This window comes from Mastigoproctus giganteus, chromosome 8 (genome assembly GCF_048544385.1).
Source record: "Mastigoproctus giganteus isolate SK-2022 chromosome 8, ASM4854438v1, whole genome shotgun sequence".
NCBI lineage: Eukaryota > Metazoa > Arthropoda > Arachnida > Uropygi > Thelyphonidae > Mastigoproctus > Mastigoproctus giganteus.
The window spans coordinates 217893012-217909329 of NC_143582.1; the positions used below are offsets into that span (position 1 = coordinate 217893012).

Below are 16318 nucleotides of genomic sequence, written 5' to 3' on the forward strand. Positions count from 1 at the left end.
TATACCTTTAAAACATTAATCACAGAAGCCTTGAATGCATATATACCATTAAAAAAATACTCCATGAGGAGGATTCCAAGTTGGATGAATAATGAACTTGCCAGATTACTTGAGCAGAAAAAGACGGCATGGAAAAGTAACAGAGTAATAAAAAGCACTGAACCTATAACCTCTACAAAGTGATCTGTAATAGTGCCACAGAAAAGGTTAGGCTGGCAAAGGCAGATTAGGAGAAATTGCTGGCAAAGAGAGAAAAGAGTGGAGATAAGGAATTCTTCACATATATAAATGCAAAGAAGAGGACAAACAGGATCAGACCCTTATGTAATGGATGTGGGATAGTATTAGATACCCCAGCTGACATTGCAGATGAACTCAACAGTTACTTTGTATCTATATACAGTAGACTCTCGATTTTCTGGGATAGATGGTAAAAAGAAATTCCCAGTTGATCCAAAAATACAGCAAGTCCCCGACATACGTAAGAGATACGTTCCAGGAGTTATTACGTAAGTCTAGTTTTAACTTGGGAATGACTAATAAAATATTGCTACTATATCCCTGATATGCCAAAATTACAAAAACCACATATTATCCTCAGAAGAATGAAGAAAGTTATATATTTTTAATTAGTTCAATTAAAAACTTTGTGGGGACAGCAGTGAAGTAGCCAGAGCAGCACATAAGAAAAGAAAACATAAAAGGAAGAAAAAAACGCATGTTATTGTACTGTAAAAACTGTTACGTATTTCGTAGCCTTGGTTATTATAGTTGACTTCATTGGTGCCGATTGCTTCACCGCTTCTCATATTCTGTCGTTCTCCTTTATTGCATTCAGTGTTGCCACTGACAAATCTGAATTCCTTGCAATACTTGATGTTTGGCCATTTTCATATATCCTTATTATTTTAATTTTCTGATCCAACTGGATCGCTTTCCTTTTCTTGATAGATTTACTAGTACTGCTGTCACTTATTCTCTTAGTCGGCACCATGATAAGTAAAAATGAAATTTTCAGGAAAGAACTTCACAGGGTTAAGGCGAAAACTCACTTATCACCCCACACAAACTCACATTTTACTAAAGCACATTTCCGGAGGTCACTGCCATAAAACAATAAAAATAATTTGCACTTTCCGGGTTATTGGGCTTTTCTGTTAGTGCAATATGGGTAGTAAATGCGATCTTATTGCATTTGCGATAATACCAATACCTGGAATTCTGTGGGTTTTTACGTTATTATGGTGAAATGTGTCTCCATCACTGAAATCTTCAGTCATATAAAAAAATATATAAATGACGTAACGTAAGTCGGCGACTTACTGTATCGAAAACTGATCAGCAACCTACGTAAAAAGTATGGTGATAGATAAAAAATGAAAAAACTTACCATGCTACTTGTGTGAGTAGTGCGTGGTGAGTTTCAGGTTTTTTTTTTTTTTTTTTAATTTGGAGTCTTGAAGTGTCCCGGTAAATCGAGTCTGCTATGTACAGAATAAAAACCCTTTATGTCAAAGAGAAATTATTGGAGTGAAGTTGAAAAATATGTAATTAACGATATTGAAATTTCATGTGATTATTTAATGAAAAAACTTTCAATCATACAGGCTAGTAAGGCTCCTGGGGTTGATGGCATATACCCTAAAAATTTTAAGGTAGGCGGCAAGTGAGTTCATTGAACCATTAAGGCCAATTATGAGAGCTTCACTGGACTCGGAAGAGATTCCGTGGATTGGAAAAGTGCCAATGTATTGCCAATACATGAAGGCGGTTTTAAGAATGTAGTGGGAAATTATTGACCAATCAGTGTAACTTCAGTAGCAGGGAAAATCACGAAGGCAGTGATCAAGGGTGGAATTCAGGATCATTTAAATAGAAATGAAATTCTGAAGGATACACAGTATGATTTTGTAAAGGGAAAATAATGTTTAACAAATCTGGTTAGCTATTTTGTCAAGGTCACTTGTGAGCTGGATTTAGGGATAATTTTGACATTGTTTATTTAGATTTCAGCAAAGCATTTGGCTCAGTCCCACATGAGCGGTTACTTTATATGCTGGAACAGGTTGGAATAACTGGGAAAATCCTTAGATGGATAGTAGAATGGCTTTGGGGAAGGAGGTAGAGGGTTGTGATAAATGGTTATTCCTCAGATTGGGTTTATGTAAGAAGTGGGCTTTTTCCCAAGGTTTGGTATTAGGACCACTGCTGTTTTTGATTTTCTTCAATGACATTGATGAAGGGATAGAGGGCATGATGTCTAAATTTGCAGATGATGTAAGCAGCTTTGTGCTTTAATCCAGCAAAGTGAAAGGTCTTACACCTAGGGAACAGTAACCCCAAAATAACTTATACACTTGGTGGAGTTGAACTAAAGTCAGTAGCGGAAGAAAGGGACTTGGGAATTACAATACAGTCATGAAGTTCTCTGAACATTGTAGACAGGTTGGAAGGAAGGCTCATGGTGTCCTATCGATGATTTATCGAAAATTTTCTAGTAGACATAGGACGTCATAATCCCATTATGTAAGGCTATTGGTAGACCACACTTGGAATTACTGTGTTACTAAAAAAAAACACATCGAGCTTCTTGAAAGGATCCGAAGATGGGTAACTCACCTGGTAAGATCGGCAAAAGGGCATCCACATCATGAAAGACTTTGAATATGTGGGTTGCACAGCTTGGAAACTAGGCACCTTAGAGGAAACTTGAAGTGTGTGAGGCTCTGTTCGGGAAAAGCAAAATGAATTAGGATGAAATTTTCATGATTTCAGGAGGAGAAGTTTAGACTGGATTGCAGTGTTTTATTTTAGCCAGCAAGTTATAAATTACTGGATCAGTAATTTATAACCGATGTCAAGATTAGTTGAGTAGTTAATGATCAGTGCCAAGCTCTGCTTGGCACTGATCATTAACCACTCAACTAATCTTGACATCATCTGCAAATTTTGAGATTGTGCTGTCTATCTCTTCAATGATGTCATTTAAGGAAATCAGAAACAACAGTGGTCACAGCACCGATCCTTGGGGAATCCTTCTGACATTATCCCGATCTGATGAGTAACCACTAATCACAACCCTCTGCCTCCTACCCTGCAGCCATTCTGTGACCCATCTAGGGATTTTTCTTTTGATTCTAACATGTTCCAGCTTATAGAGTAACTTCTTGTGTCCCATGACTGAGTCAGATAATTTCCTGAAATCCAAATAATGTCAAAATTATTATCTACATTCAGCTCATGAGTGACTCTGATGAAATAGAATTTTCTTTACAAAACTATGCTGTTTCCTTCAGAATTCCATTTCTATACAAATACCAGTATTGCACTCTTGATCATTGTCTCCCTAATTTCATGATTTTCTCTACAACCGAAGTCAAACTGACCAGTCGTTACCCACTTTATTCTTAGAATGCCTTTAAATTTTGGTGATACGCTGATGCTTCTCCAATCCAAGGGAATCTCTCCTGAGTCCAGAGATACTCTCATAATTAACTTTAATGGTCCAATGCACTTTCTTGCCACCTCCCTCAAAATTACTGGGTATGTACTATCAACTCCAGAAGTCTTACTTGACACAAGCGTTGAAAATTTTTCTAATAAATAATCTGAAATTTGACTTGGTGCATTATGGCCTTAACTGTCAATGCACCATTAAAAAACCAAATCAATCAATGCTTGTCTCAAGACCTTTCCTTAACTGCTGATACAAATAACAATCATCTAGTTGATTTAAAAAATGTATTCCCAGTAATGAGTTCCCTCCCACTTGCTCCAATCAAATAAGGGCACATTGAAATCACCCATAATAAGACATTCACTTTTGCTTGCCCATGCCTTTTGCATGTAGAGGCTCTTGTCTTGATCTTCATAACCTTCTGGTCTGTAGATTACTTCCACTCTCATTATACCTTTGCTTTCAACTAACTCAAACTACACAGATTCTATAACTAGCAAGTGTAACTTCTGAATCTGAAAAAGCTTCTGTTGCACTCAACTACTTTTAATAAGAAGCATAAACTCCTCCACCCATTCTACCTTTCTTATCCTTCCTAAGTACATTGTACATACCATGGCAGGACTCATCATCCCCTATTTCTGGGTGGCACCATGTTTCTGTTAATCCTATTATGTCAGCATTAATTATCCTAACCCAGAGTTCAAATTCACTCAATTTCTTAACATTACGGCAGACACAGTTAAGACTAATTATTCTTCTATGGTTTACTATCCTGATACACCCTTTAAGTTATTTAAGTTTTATTCACTTGAAATGTCGCTACCCTTGTGAACTCTTACCATATCAGCTGTTGCAGTAACAAATAAGAACTATTGAAATGCATGAAAGCTTTACTTTGACCCATATCATCAGATAAACATATCTATTTTACCACTATCCCCACAACTAGCAGTCTCCAAACCTTTACAGTATGCTTTATATGGAAAACCCTCGTAACACCTTTGTTCAAATGAATCCTATCTCTATAAAATAGATTCCTATTACCTACAAGTGTTAATCATACTGAGAAAAAATTTCTTCCCAAAAGCTTTCAATAATCCCTCAAGTCAAAGCTAATCCATACAACTCTCAGCTTATGGTCCCTCCTATTGTGCGCAGGCAGAATTGTAGACACATATGAGAGGTGGTCAATAAGTATTTCCTCCTCACCTAGAAATATTTGATTTAGGGATTTGATATCATGTATATATATTACTAAGTTTCATAAGTTAATGTATATTTATTTGTTTTTCTAGAGCCATGGATATAGCAAGAGGTGGTATGATGGAGAAGGTTGAGGTCCGTTATAGAATTTCTTCATTTACAAGGTGAAGAAGCAAAACAAATACATGAGGAGATGAGAGTTGTAGCCGACCAGGCTAGCCAGGTGGGTAAGGTGCCTGCCTGGCAACCCAAAGGTCGCGGGTTCGAATCCCGCCTCGGGCTTGGATCAAAGTACTGCAAAAACCTTGGGAGGTGCTCTATGGCCACAGAAGCCGATGCGCCAACACCTACCAAAGAAACACGAGAGTTGTATATGGAGAGGATTGCTTGTCATATGAAACTAAAAAGTTGGAAAAGACAGTTCAGGTGTGGGTGAAGCAGTGTGCGTGAAGACCCAAAAGAAGGAAAACCCAGTCTTAGTTATAGACCCTACTGTTGTTGCTAAAGTAGAACAACTAGTTTTTAAAGACAGAGGTGTTACTAAAAATTTTATAGTAAATGAAGTGAACATAGGTCTGTTCACCATAATGTATGAGTTCCTGCACATGTCTAAAGTGGTAGTCTGATGGGTTCAGAGATTGTTGATGTCTCAAAAACTCCACAGGAAAGTGTTCCATACAACTCTTGGAGCTTTGTAGAGAGAATATTAATGAGTTTTTGATCAAATTGCAATGATGACATCACTATGATCCAGAAGCAAAATAGATGAGCAAACATTGGAAACATCTATCTTCACCAACCTCTATCCCCCCACCCCAAAAAGCCAGCGTTCAGTTGACTGCCAACAAGGTCATGTTGTCAGTCATCTGGGACTTTAATGGTACCATCTTTACACATTACTTCCTAAAAGGCAACAGAATCGCTGAGGAGTACTACAGAAACCTCATGGGAAAGTTAAGAGACTATCAAATTGGAGCTATGGGAAGTTATTCAAAGGTGTCCACCACCTAGCTTGCCCTCAAGTGGACTTTGCAATTAGGTGTGGCTTTGAAAACCTGAAAAACCTATATTATTCTCCTAACTTCTCACCTTCAGATTTCTTCCCTTTCCATAAGATTTAAGACTGATAGAGGTAATTAATGAAGTGGAAGCCTGGTTTTCTGCTAGTATTTCCTCCTCCCTAAGAGGAGTTCCATTCAAGAGGCCTGAAAGAGCTTATCTACAGATGAGAAAAATGTGTAGTTCTAGAAGGTAGCTATATTGAGAAGAATGAAATTGCCAACCAAGTTTGAAATTCCTGATGCTAATATTTCTAGATGAGAATAAATACTTATTTACGGCCACCTGTACACATTCTGATCTACTCATTGCAATTTTTCCACATATTTTTGTATTTATCCATCAAATTGTCAGTTTGTGTGTACAGTCTGTCCTCGTATAGCTCGATAGTTGTGTTCCTAGAAACCCTCGTGCAATGCAAAATCGTGCAATATAAACAACAGGCCCTATGGGAAAAGTGGGGTTAGGTGCCGATCACCCAAGATTGAACACATTTGGAATCAAAACATTACCAAACACAATAAATAATCGGGTAATTTTAATCGTTATAAAATACTTACGTACTTTATAACGATTAAAATACGTAATAAAAAATAATATTATATTTTTTATTATAATATAATAAATAATAAAAAAATATTTATTTTTTATTTAAATAATAAAAATTTATTAATAAAATAGTAAAAAATTTATTATATTAAATAAAATAGTCATAATAAAATACTTACGTATTTTATAATACGTAAGTATAAATTATAATATGTAAGTCGTAATAAAATGCTTACGTATTTCATTACGACTATTACGTAATAAAATATTGCTAATGCTTTTGCTTCTATCGTAAGCAAACTTGTTTTTTGTTTGATTTTCTATCCAAACAGATGACAGCCATTCCATCTCATCCAATTCTTTGTGTCTTAATCTAATGGATTTTAATTACACTTTGAGTTGTTCCCGCTATGAAAGTTGTTTTTATTTTCTCCGCATTCTTTGTAATTCTCGGCGTTGCCTCATTTAGGTCTGTAGCACGTGCAATATCACATGGTCTTTCATTTCGCTCAAAGCGTTTCACAATTTCATATTTTTTTCTCTATCGACAGAGGCGGACTGGCCATAAGCCTTACCGGGGAAACCCCGGTGGGCCAGTGTAATTTTGGCCATAAACCATAGTATGAGGCCACTATAAATTTTCCCGGGTAAGAATTTTTGACCTAGTCCACCTCTGTTTATCGATATTGCTTTTTTTTTTTCTCTCTCTGAATCTGCAGTGTCTTCGCCAGGACGCTTCCTTTTCACACCTTTTAAGTATTTTACTCATTTTTAGGGAATAAAGCGCAATTACAAAAAAAGAGGAGGCACGCTTGATACATATAAACAAAGCTGCGTCCATGTAGCAACTGAATAAACAACACCGTAAAGGCAGAGATACACTATTAACACCTCACATTTTACTAAAGCACATTTCTGTGGGTTACTACCATAAAACAATAAAAACAATTTCCAGTTGCGTTTCTGCTAGTGGAATCTGTTATAAACTGGTAGTAAACTCGATCTAATTGTATTTGCGATTATATCGATAGCTGGAATTGTGTTGGTTTTTACATTATTATGGTGAAATATGTTTCCCCTTCACTGATATAAAAAACATAAATACATTTTCAGAATCTTCTCTTCATTCCTATCGTGTTGCATTCGGTTCGGGTGATTCTGCGTTCGACTGCCATTTCTTGTAAACACAAAGGCGAATTGTGCATAAGCGAATTCGGTTCGTGTTATATAAGATATCGTTTCCCCTATTTATAAATCGTGTATGATCGAATTCGTGTAATGTAAACACGTGTTATATGAGGACCGACTGTACTTACTATCATTTGTCCCCATATGAATAATAATGCTCTCTTTACCCTTTCCTTAAATTTGGACAATATGTTGGTGATATCATTAATTGTTGCTCCCAGCAGACATACCCAGGTTCTACTTCACCTATCCTTATTACAAAAAAAGTTACTCATTTCCTTGATAATGGAATCTCAACAAAACTAAGCCCTTTTGAACAAAATCAGTATGCACTTGATTATTCTGCTTTGGGGCCTAAATCAAGGTTGCATTGTGGTGAATGTATTTCAATTGCAGTTTCCTCTAGGACATGTGAAAGTGAAGCCTCCACACCCATGGCTGGCTGTTTAACTGGCATTTTTTGTAGTAACAAAGCAAAATTCATACCCAAAGATAGAACCTCTAGTTGGACTGCAGATAATTCTTTATTACCCTGGTTAAGAATAAATTATAAGGTATTAGTAGAATTATTCTTACAGATGGTGCAGGTAGGATGTCTCTCACAAATAAGATCATTAAACTTTTCCTGTTGTCAGATGTAATACTTGTCAGACTTGCACACTGCCTGTGCACATAAGACAAGTAAAGTGTGTTAGTTGTCTGATAGCACCAAGTTTTTTCCCCCATCTCCACATTGTATTCTTTGAGAGTGACACAGAACTCTGTGGAGGCCAGAGATTTAAAAAGTGTGGGGAGTGGTCTGTTGTGTTCTTTTGTTTCTCTGACCATTTAGCCGTTGGGCCCCCCTATTGGGACCCATCGTTGCCCACACTTTGCCATGAGGAGGCAGGTCAGGCAGGCAGGCACCCAGTAGATTATTTAAGTACCCTGGCAGGGTCCACCACCCAATTTCCAAGGATTTCAGTGGCAAGGCCTAAAAAAAAAAAAAAAAAAAGTGTGCACATAGGACATTGATTAATAAAAGAAAAACCCTATAATGCATCATACCCCTGAGCAATTGAATACTTCTAGCCTTGGTAAAGAAAGATTAGACAGACAGTGGTGTAGAACCCCAATCCAAATACCCATGGTATTCAAACTATATTGATGACAAGCACGATGCATACACTGATCGGATAAAGGTGGTTTATAATGAAAGTCTTTAGGAATTACCTGAGCTGCCTTGCAATGATGTGCAAACCTTAAGTGCTGTCTGTCATCAGGCTCTGATAGGTATTACTTCTGCAATATTTTGGCCATCCATACACTGTACGAATATTAGAGAAGATGTCTTGAGTGCCAGGAATAGTCATAATGAAATAAATATTGCTTCTACCGATGAAGCACAGTCAAAATAAGTAAAGTTTATTAAAAATAAATTATATACTTTCTATAGTTGCATCCATTTTACAGCATATTCGACCAGTGGCTCCTAATTTGTCTCATATACAGCTTAATGCTTTTAGTTCGTTATGTAAAGATCAGGATATTATATCCTTACTGGCAGGATATGGAATTGTTGTAATGAATAGTGGACTGTGTTCAGAATGCTTTGATCTTGGATGTGCTCAGAGCTGGTTTATGCCAGCTCTGAGCATGTCCAAGATCACCTCCCATGATCCTTTGTGCGACCTCCTCTCCCAACTCTGTTTTTCTTTGTTATGAAATGGAAATGAGTCATTTCTGCACGCAAAATTGTGAAAAATTGATTTTACTACCGTCCGAAATTTAGTAGATGCCTCAAATATGTGCTGATGACCCTCTTATGTGTGAGCAATGTGATGTTTTATCAGTTCAACATATTTTATCTGACTGCTTGTTTTACCACTTTTACCCATCTGATTGAGCCATATACGTATACTCAGTCAAATTTTAACTGACAATGAGTCAGCAGTTTTTAAATTTTTAAAATCGATTAATATATATACACTTTTATGAAATATAGGTTTTTTTGACCTTTATACTGATTTTTATTTGTTGATACGTCCTCATATATATGAACTTTTGACGAGGTAACCTTTTCAAAGGTTACCAAACTTGTCTTTTTGAATTTTATCATTTTCTGGCCATTATAACCTTGTTGCTTTTGCGCCACAAAAATCAATCAATCAATCAGCCAAATATGTTTACGCATCAAAAATACATTTTGATACTACAAAGTTTAGTTATGTTTAAGCATCCATACTACCAGTCTGAATAAAGTGAGCTCTTAAGAAACATAAGCAATCAATAGTGTTATCGTTTAAACTGGATTTAATTTTGGTACATATTTGATTTGAAATGCCCTTTCGGGTTCTATGCTGGATGGTGTACTGAGATAGTCGTAGATGATCTCAGTCCATATTTTCTAGGCTTTGACTTTTTTTTAGCAGGAATAGTTAAAAGCTATTTCGTTAATTGCTGACTCAAGTTTATCTTTTAAAATCTCATTAGAATCAAGTAATTTCTTATATTGGAAAGACTTTGCGGAACGCTGAGGTTCTGTTCCATATTGGACTTCCAAGGGTGAATTCTGTTTGTCATTTTCTGAAAGAGAAAGATGTTTTATTGAGCGAGTATAATTTCACTGGTATCTTTACTGAGTCTGGGAGAGAGAAAAGAGTGGGGATAAGAAATAAAGAAGAGAGCAAAGTGCACATATATATATATATATCTAATTCTTTGCATATATAAATGCATAGAAGAGAAAAGACTTCGAATATGTGGGTTGCACAGCTTGGAAACTAGGCACCTTAGAGGAGACTTGATTGAGGTATAAATCTGCCTGGAAGAAGTAGTGTTTCATCATAAATTTTATGTTAGCATCTGTAATTAAAAGTTTTGCTTCTTTCCGGCATCTACTGCTAACTTTATAGGAATTAATGTAGATATAGCCACAGATAATAAATTAAATCCATCCTCACAAAAATAAATGCTTGAATCTAAATCAATTAAAGCTTTCTGCACACAACATCTCAACTCAAAAAGCTTTCAAGTAAGGACAATAAACTGCTCCAATGAGCTTTGGAATCTAATTGCATGACAGTTTATTTGCCAAATTCTGCTGTAGTATACTTTTGTAAATATTTATCATTTTTGGTTGGTGGTTATAAAATCACCTTTATGTGATTAAATCAAACAATAATTTTTTAAATTAGTACTGAGAAACTGGTATTTTTTTTGTAAGCCCTATATGCTATGAACAGGGAAGTTGAGTTTGCCAGAATCAGGATTGATCTGTCCAAATGTGGCTATCCCCCCCCCCTCATGTTCTGGATAAGTTTTGACTTTATGGGCATCATCCATTTTCAATCCATTGCAGGATTTATGCAATGCTTGTTTTGTGCAATGCCCATTCATTTACTACCCACAACTTCATGGCAGTGGGTCTATTTCTCACTGTAACCAGGATGGTTCACTCATTACCACTATATGCTTACATTCCCACTATCTGGGCATCTCTGCCTGTCTTGCCAGGGTGTTGTACTATTACCACATTAGAAGCGTGCAGGTTCTAATGTGGTAATAGCGTGCAGATTACAGCGATAATGTCAGAAGTGAAATTGACTGTTCCACTATTACATTTTGCAGATATGTTTATCGCATTACAGGTAGCTCTCGCTTGAGTTAATTTGTTCCTAGCACGTGCTCGTAAAGTGGGAATTTATTTCCCATAGACATAAGGTTAAAAATAGGGGTTATGTTCTCAAAAATGAAATTAGTTAGCTAATTAGTTTGTTTAAACAATGATTGATTTATCGAAAGAAATGAAAACATAGCCTATAAAATCAAGCAAATTATAATAATAGAGAAATTATTTACGACTTACAAATGTTAAAGAATGTTTATTCATCATTATCATCGACTAAATGCACACTCATTGATCACTCATTATTGGCTTGGCACTCGTTGGTTTGTTGCATGAGGAGTTGTCTTCTTCAGAAATGTTTCAAAAAGCATTTGTTTCCAAGATAATCTTCTCTTTTAAATTATAAATTTCATGATTACATGCATAAGCATTTTTTAATGGCACACACAAATTGCAACTAACACGATTCGCGTGGAGTAACAAGCTTACAAAGCTTAAAAAACAAAAGAGTGAAGAGAAGATTCTAAAAATTTATTTGTTTTTTATATGATTGAAGATTTCAGTAAAGGGTAAAAATAAATACATTTCACCATAATAATGTAAAAAAAACCACATAATTCCAGCTATTGATATTTTCGCAAATGCAAGAAGATCACGTTTATAATTTGCTTGCAGTAACAGAAAAGCCCAATAAACTGGAAAGTGCAAATTGTTTTTGTTTTTTGGTCGTGACATCCAGAAATGTGCTTTAGAAAAATATCAAAGGTGTTTAAAATTGATTCTTATAACGGAACATATGAGAACGATGAAAGTGTAGTGCATTTTAATGATTTGAATTGCTAACTAATACAATTTACAAACCACGCTCACGACCTTTTATATGGCCTTAAGGTCACGCTCGTGACCTTAAAAATGACATTTGAGAGAGATAAACAGCTTAGTTATACAGCGAAAATTTCAGCATCTGAGATCTTGAAACAAATTACCAAAAAAACAATGCGTTATTGGGTTCACATTACGATATTTTAATATATGATGGTGTCTCTGGAACTGATTAATATCGTAAAGTGGGGTACACAGTATTGTATAGCTACACACGTTTGGAATGCGGTATTTATGAATGCTTAACATTAATTTTTTTGCAATTAATGTTCATATTTTTTATTTTGTTGATATTTGAGGAAAAAAAAAACTCATAAACCTGAAAACTCGTAAAGCGAGAACTGCCTGTATGTTATATCAGTGAGTCAGAACGTAGATTATGTGATTGTCTCTGAGCATGAAGGGGCTATTTTTTGATGACTGAACCATCATAGAGCATTATTGATGTGCGCAGCATTTTAATTACAATCTGCGACCCAATGTTGAAATATTAGACAGTGCCTGCGATTCTTGCTATCTTTCATGGTTGGTGGGCCCTCCATATAACTGTGCCACCATTAATTGCAATGCTGAGACCTGGATATATTTTATTATGAAAGCCATTATTTTTCATAATGACGAGAGATGGTGGGTTAACAACAGGGCCAGCCACATCATTTCCCGAGTCCGATGGTTGAGTATTCCGTTCTTCCCTTCCCTTACTAACAATCCGCATCCATTGTTGTTAACGCATGTGCAAGACTGTACTTCTGCATAATATAAGGACTCGTTATCATGTATCTTGTTTATGTTGATAAAGCTCTGTGTGTATTTTATCACTTTTATTTTCATGCATGTTTTATCACTTTATATTAATAGTTTTTCTTTTTCTTTTATTTATTGGCTGCATATATAATTTCGGTTTTAATTTGTACACAGTGTATTTATTTTATCTGTCAGTGTACTTTATTTTTAATGAACTTTATTTATTTTGACTATTTTGTTGGTAGAAGCAATATTTATTTCATTATGACCTCATTACTGTTGGCAAAATTTTATATGTATTTGTTTAGTAAGTTAGGCAGTTGTTCTTATCAATGTACCTTGCACTCATGTGCTTAAAAATCCTAATTTGCCTGTCTGGCTTTGATCCTGATCTCATTAACATATTATTACAATGTTAAAAAAAAAAAAAAAAAAAAAAAAAAAAGATTCCCAGGGGCCACCACTTTTTATTTTATTTTTTGAAATGTGATTTTACCATGATCAGTACCTATCCAAAACAAATTGAAACCAAAATCATATTTGGGTCTTCCAGGCTTATCTAGATTCATTTTACATTAAAGAATGTGTTGTCTTGGAAACTACAATAAAGTTATGCAGCTTCAACAGTAAAATGAACTGTAACATAAATGTTATGTCATGCAACCCAGTGCCTAAAAATAAAATAAGTGACCTAAATGCTGTTGTGGTGATTAATATGTTAAAATTTTTCTTAAGCTTTGTGTTCTCAAAATATATAAAAGTATAATGTCATCTGAAGCCATTAGAAGCTTTGTAATAAGTTGCAATTACAACATGCCTAAATGTGAAATAAGGGTAATGACATTCTATGAAGAAAAAAAAAGAAATGAAAGTAGTTTTATTCTAACAAAATACCTAATGTCAGAGTGTGATCTAAGTCATTGATGCATCTAAAGCAACAACAGAATAGAATAGCAAATTATACTTAATAAATACAAAAGGGCCACAAGTATAAAACAAGTGATTAAAAACACATTAAAATTTACACAGAAGCTAACTAAATTTTCCTTTTTTTTTTTTTTTTTTTTTTTCCTGTACCTTGAGCTTAACTCATTAAATTGAAAATTGGCTTTCTAGAAACATGAATTTAAGAGGATAAAAAGTAATAACTATAACTACTATTTTTGCAAGAAAATTATTAAACTTTGTCCTAACATGTCCCAATTTTATGTTTAATAGGAAATAATGACAGCAAAGTTTGAAAGAAGCAAAATGGAATAAAATAAATTCATTGTTAGAAATCTACATTTGATGTGCTACTGCAGAAGTCCTGAAGTGACTTATCCACTTCTTGGAATATTCATGCCATATTCTTGTGATAAAATGTTTTCTTCTCTGATTGGTTTAGTATGTAATTATATAATTTCCTTTAAGGTTGTAACATTACAATTTTAAAGGGAACAGTAATTAAAAAACAAACAAAAAAAAACACGGTGTTGCTATGTTAATATTTTTTTATGTTTAATGTATTGATTGCAAAACAAAATTGCACCTTTAAGGAAAAAGATAAGATGCAATTAAAAACTGATGGCTAAAATAATTTGTTTTAAAATCTTAAGGATTTTGCTTTGGTTTCTGAATATTTATACTCACTAACAAAAATTTTGTTTAGAATATTTTCAAATTCATTTAACCTAGAAATATGCACTGATTGAAATATATGCATAGGTGTTTTAACTTGTTTTAATTTATAATTTAAGTTATGGGTGGTAGATATTTTTGTCTACTGTTAATATGTATATTACAAATTTGCACAATGACTTTGACTACACCTACTTTTGTTATTAATGAAGCATTTTTGTATAAATCAAATCTTAAATGTTAGAAATTTATTCTGGTAAAGAGGTGAACTTGGCACCTTTTCTTTAAAATACATTGTCATTACTGATAGCAAGCATAAAATAATTTCGGAACATTTTATATTTGCTTTTAAAAAAATGTAAGATACAAAGTTAGGTCATAAGTTGCTTCTTTTGAGAATGGTTTAGAAACAAAAAAAAAAAAAAAAAAAAAACAGGCGTTTTTGCCTACCTCCAATAATTCTACAGGAAGATTTTTATTCTGACACAATTTATTTTTTCATATATACTGTGAAAAATAAAGGCTAAATTTAAATGTTATTTAACTTTTTTGAAACAAAATATTGTCCATATTGTAGCTGTTCATTTACTGCTCTTCATATGTTGTACTCCATGATGCCTTTGTCTTTCAAAAAATATATATATTCTCTAGAGGGACCTTATTGCCTAGTTTTTTTTCTCCCTCCCAATTGTAATCAGAAGCAAAGTTGTATGTGCAAAATTTGATTCATTACATTTTTTGCTGTATATTCTATTGATTTGTTATTGAGTGCAAAGGCACATTGTATTTTCATTAGTATCATGTGACTCATGTACAGTAAAATTAATTTTTTTAAAACGAGTGTGCATTTTTTGAAAAAGTTTCATAATTATACAGAACAGTTTTACATAAGTAGTTGTCACTGGAATTGTATATTAAAACAGTATCCATTGTTCACCTAAATATTGTTAATTAAAAATAAATTCCTTTAATATCTATGATTGTTGAAAACAGTTATTCAGCTGGCCGTGATTTAGCCCCCAAACCAGTCCAACAGATAAAATTACCCAACAAATACAATTTAAGCTTAAATAAAAGTATTTTTTTTTTTTTTAAAGAGCTTCTCTTATTTGGTTTTTATTTCAGTTATTTTGTTTAAAAATATAGCTAAAGATAGTTCTTATTTCGTAAAAAATATTAATTTTATGATCATTTTTATATAATACCACACGAACCCTTTTGGTAAATGATTTATAAAATGGGGGGGCAGGAGGAAAAGTTTTTCAAGCGATTCAAGTTTTAATTATGTCAACATCACTAAGATCACATTTTGAGCTAAATTGCATTTCCACACCTACTGTAAGCTTATAAGACATGAGGAGTTAGTGGTGTATCAATATTGTGTGTTCAGTTCAGTAGAATGCATTTGCAAACATAAGTGTGAGGATCAAAATAAAGGTAAGAAGTCATATGGCAAGGTTTATCTTTTGTTCAAGTTGCAGTGGAACTACATGTTAAAAAGTGGAAGTAGAGTGGTGGACAAAAAAACTGCATCACTTGTGAATTTTACAAATAACGTGTTTTGCACTGCATTGAGTTGCAGAAATGTTCGAAATGCATTTGTCAGATGGGATATAGATATCTCGGTGATTGAAATTCAATAAAAAGACCACCTGATTAATCCTAATTGCCATAAATATCTTCCCAAAGGGTAAAATGCGTAGTTAATGGAAATATGAGAAATCATGCAAATGGCAATCATGACAACCAAACATACATTTTAATGCATTTATGTGTACAAACTGAAATGACAAGTTAACGTAATAGCATTATGTACTGTAATTCAGCAAAAATTTTTGTTGTTCCTCCTCAAGCTGCAATTACAGCCTTGCAATGATCTGGCATAGAGTTAATCAACTTCTGGATATATGGTTGCCCAATTTTGTGGTACCACACCCTTACAATGCTCTCCTACAGCTGAATCTTACTTGTTGGCTTCTTCTGAGCAATTTTTGACATTATGTAAC

The 16318-nt window shown here is 34.2% G+C and overlaps 1 protein-coding gene across 1 annotated transcript in view; it reads left to right on the top strand.

The window, feature by feature from the left end:
• LOC150082291 (Golgi-pH regulating cation channel) overlaps positions 1–14711 on the top strand; it is a 263701-nt gene extending 248990 nt beyond the window's left edge. The window contains exon 23 of the mRNA XM_090380108.1: positions 13911–14711. Within this exon, the coding sequence (XP_090236234.1) occupies positions 13911–13952 (42 nt within the window). The 3' untranslated portion in view covers positions 13953–14711. The remainder of the gene's footprint in view (positions 1–13910) is intronic.
• Positions 14712–16318: the final 1607 nt, after the last annotated feature.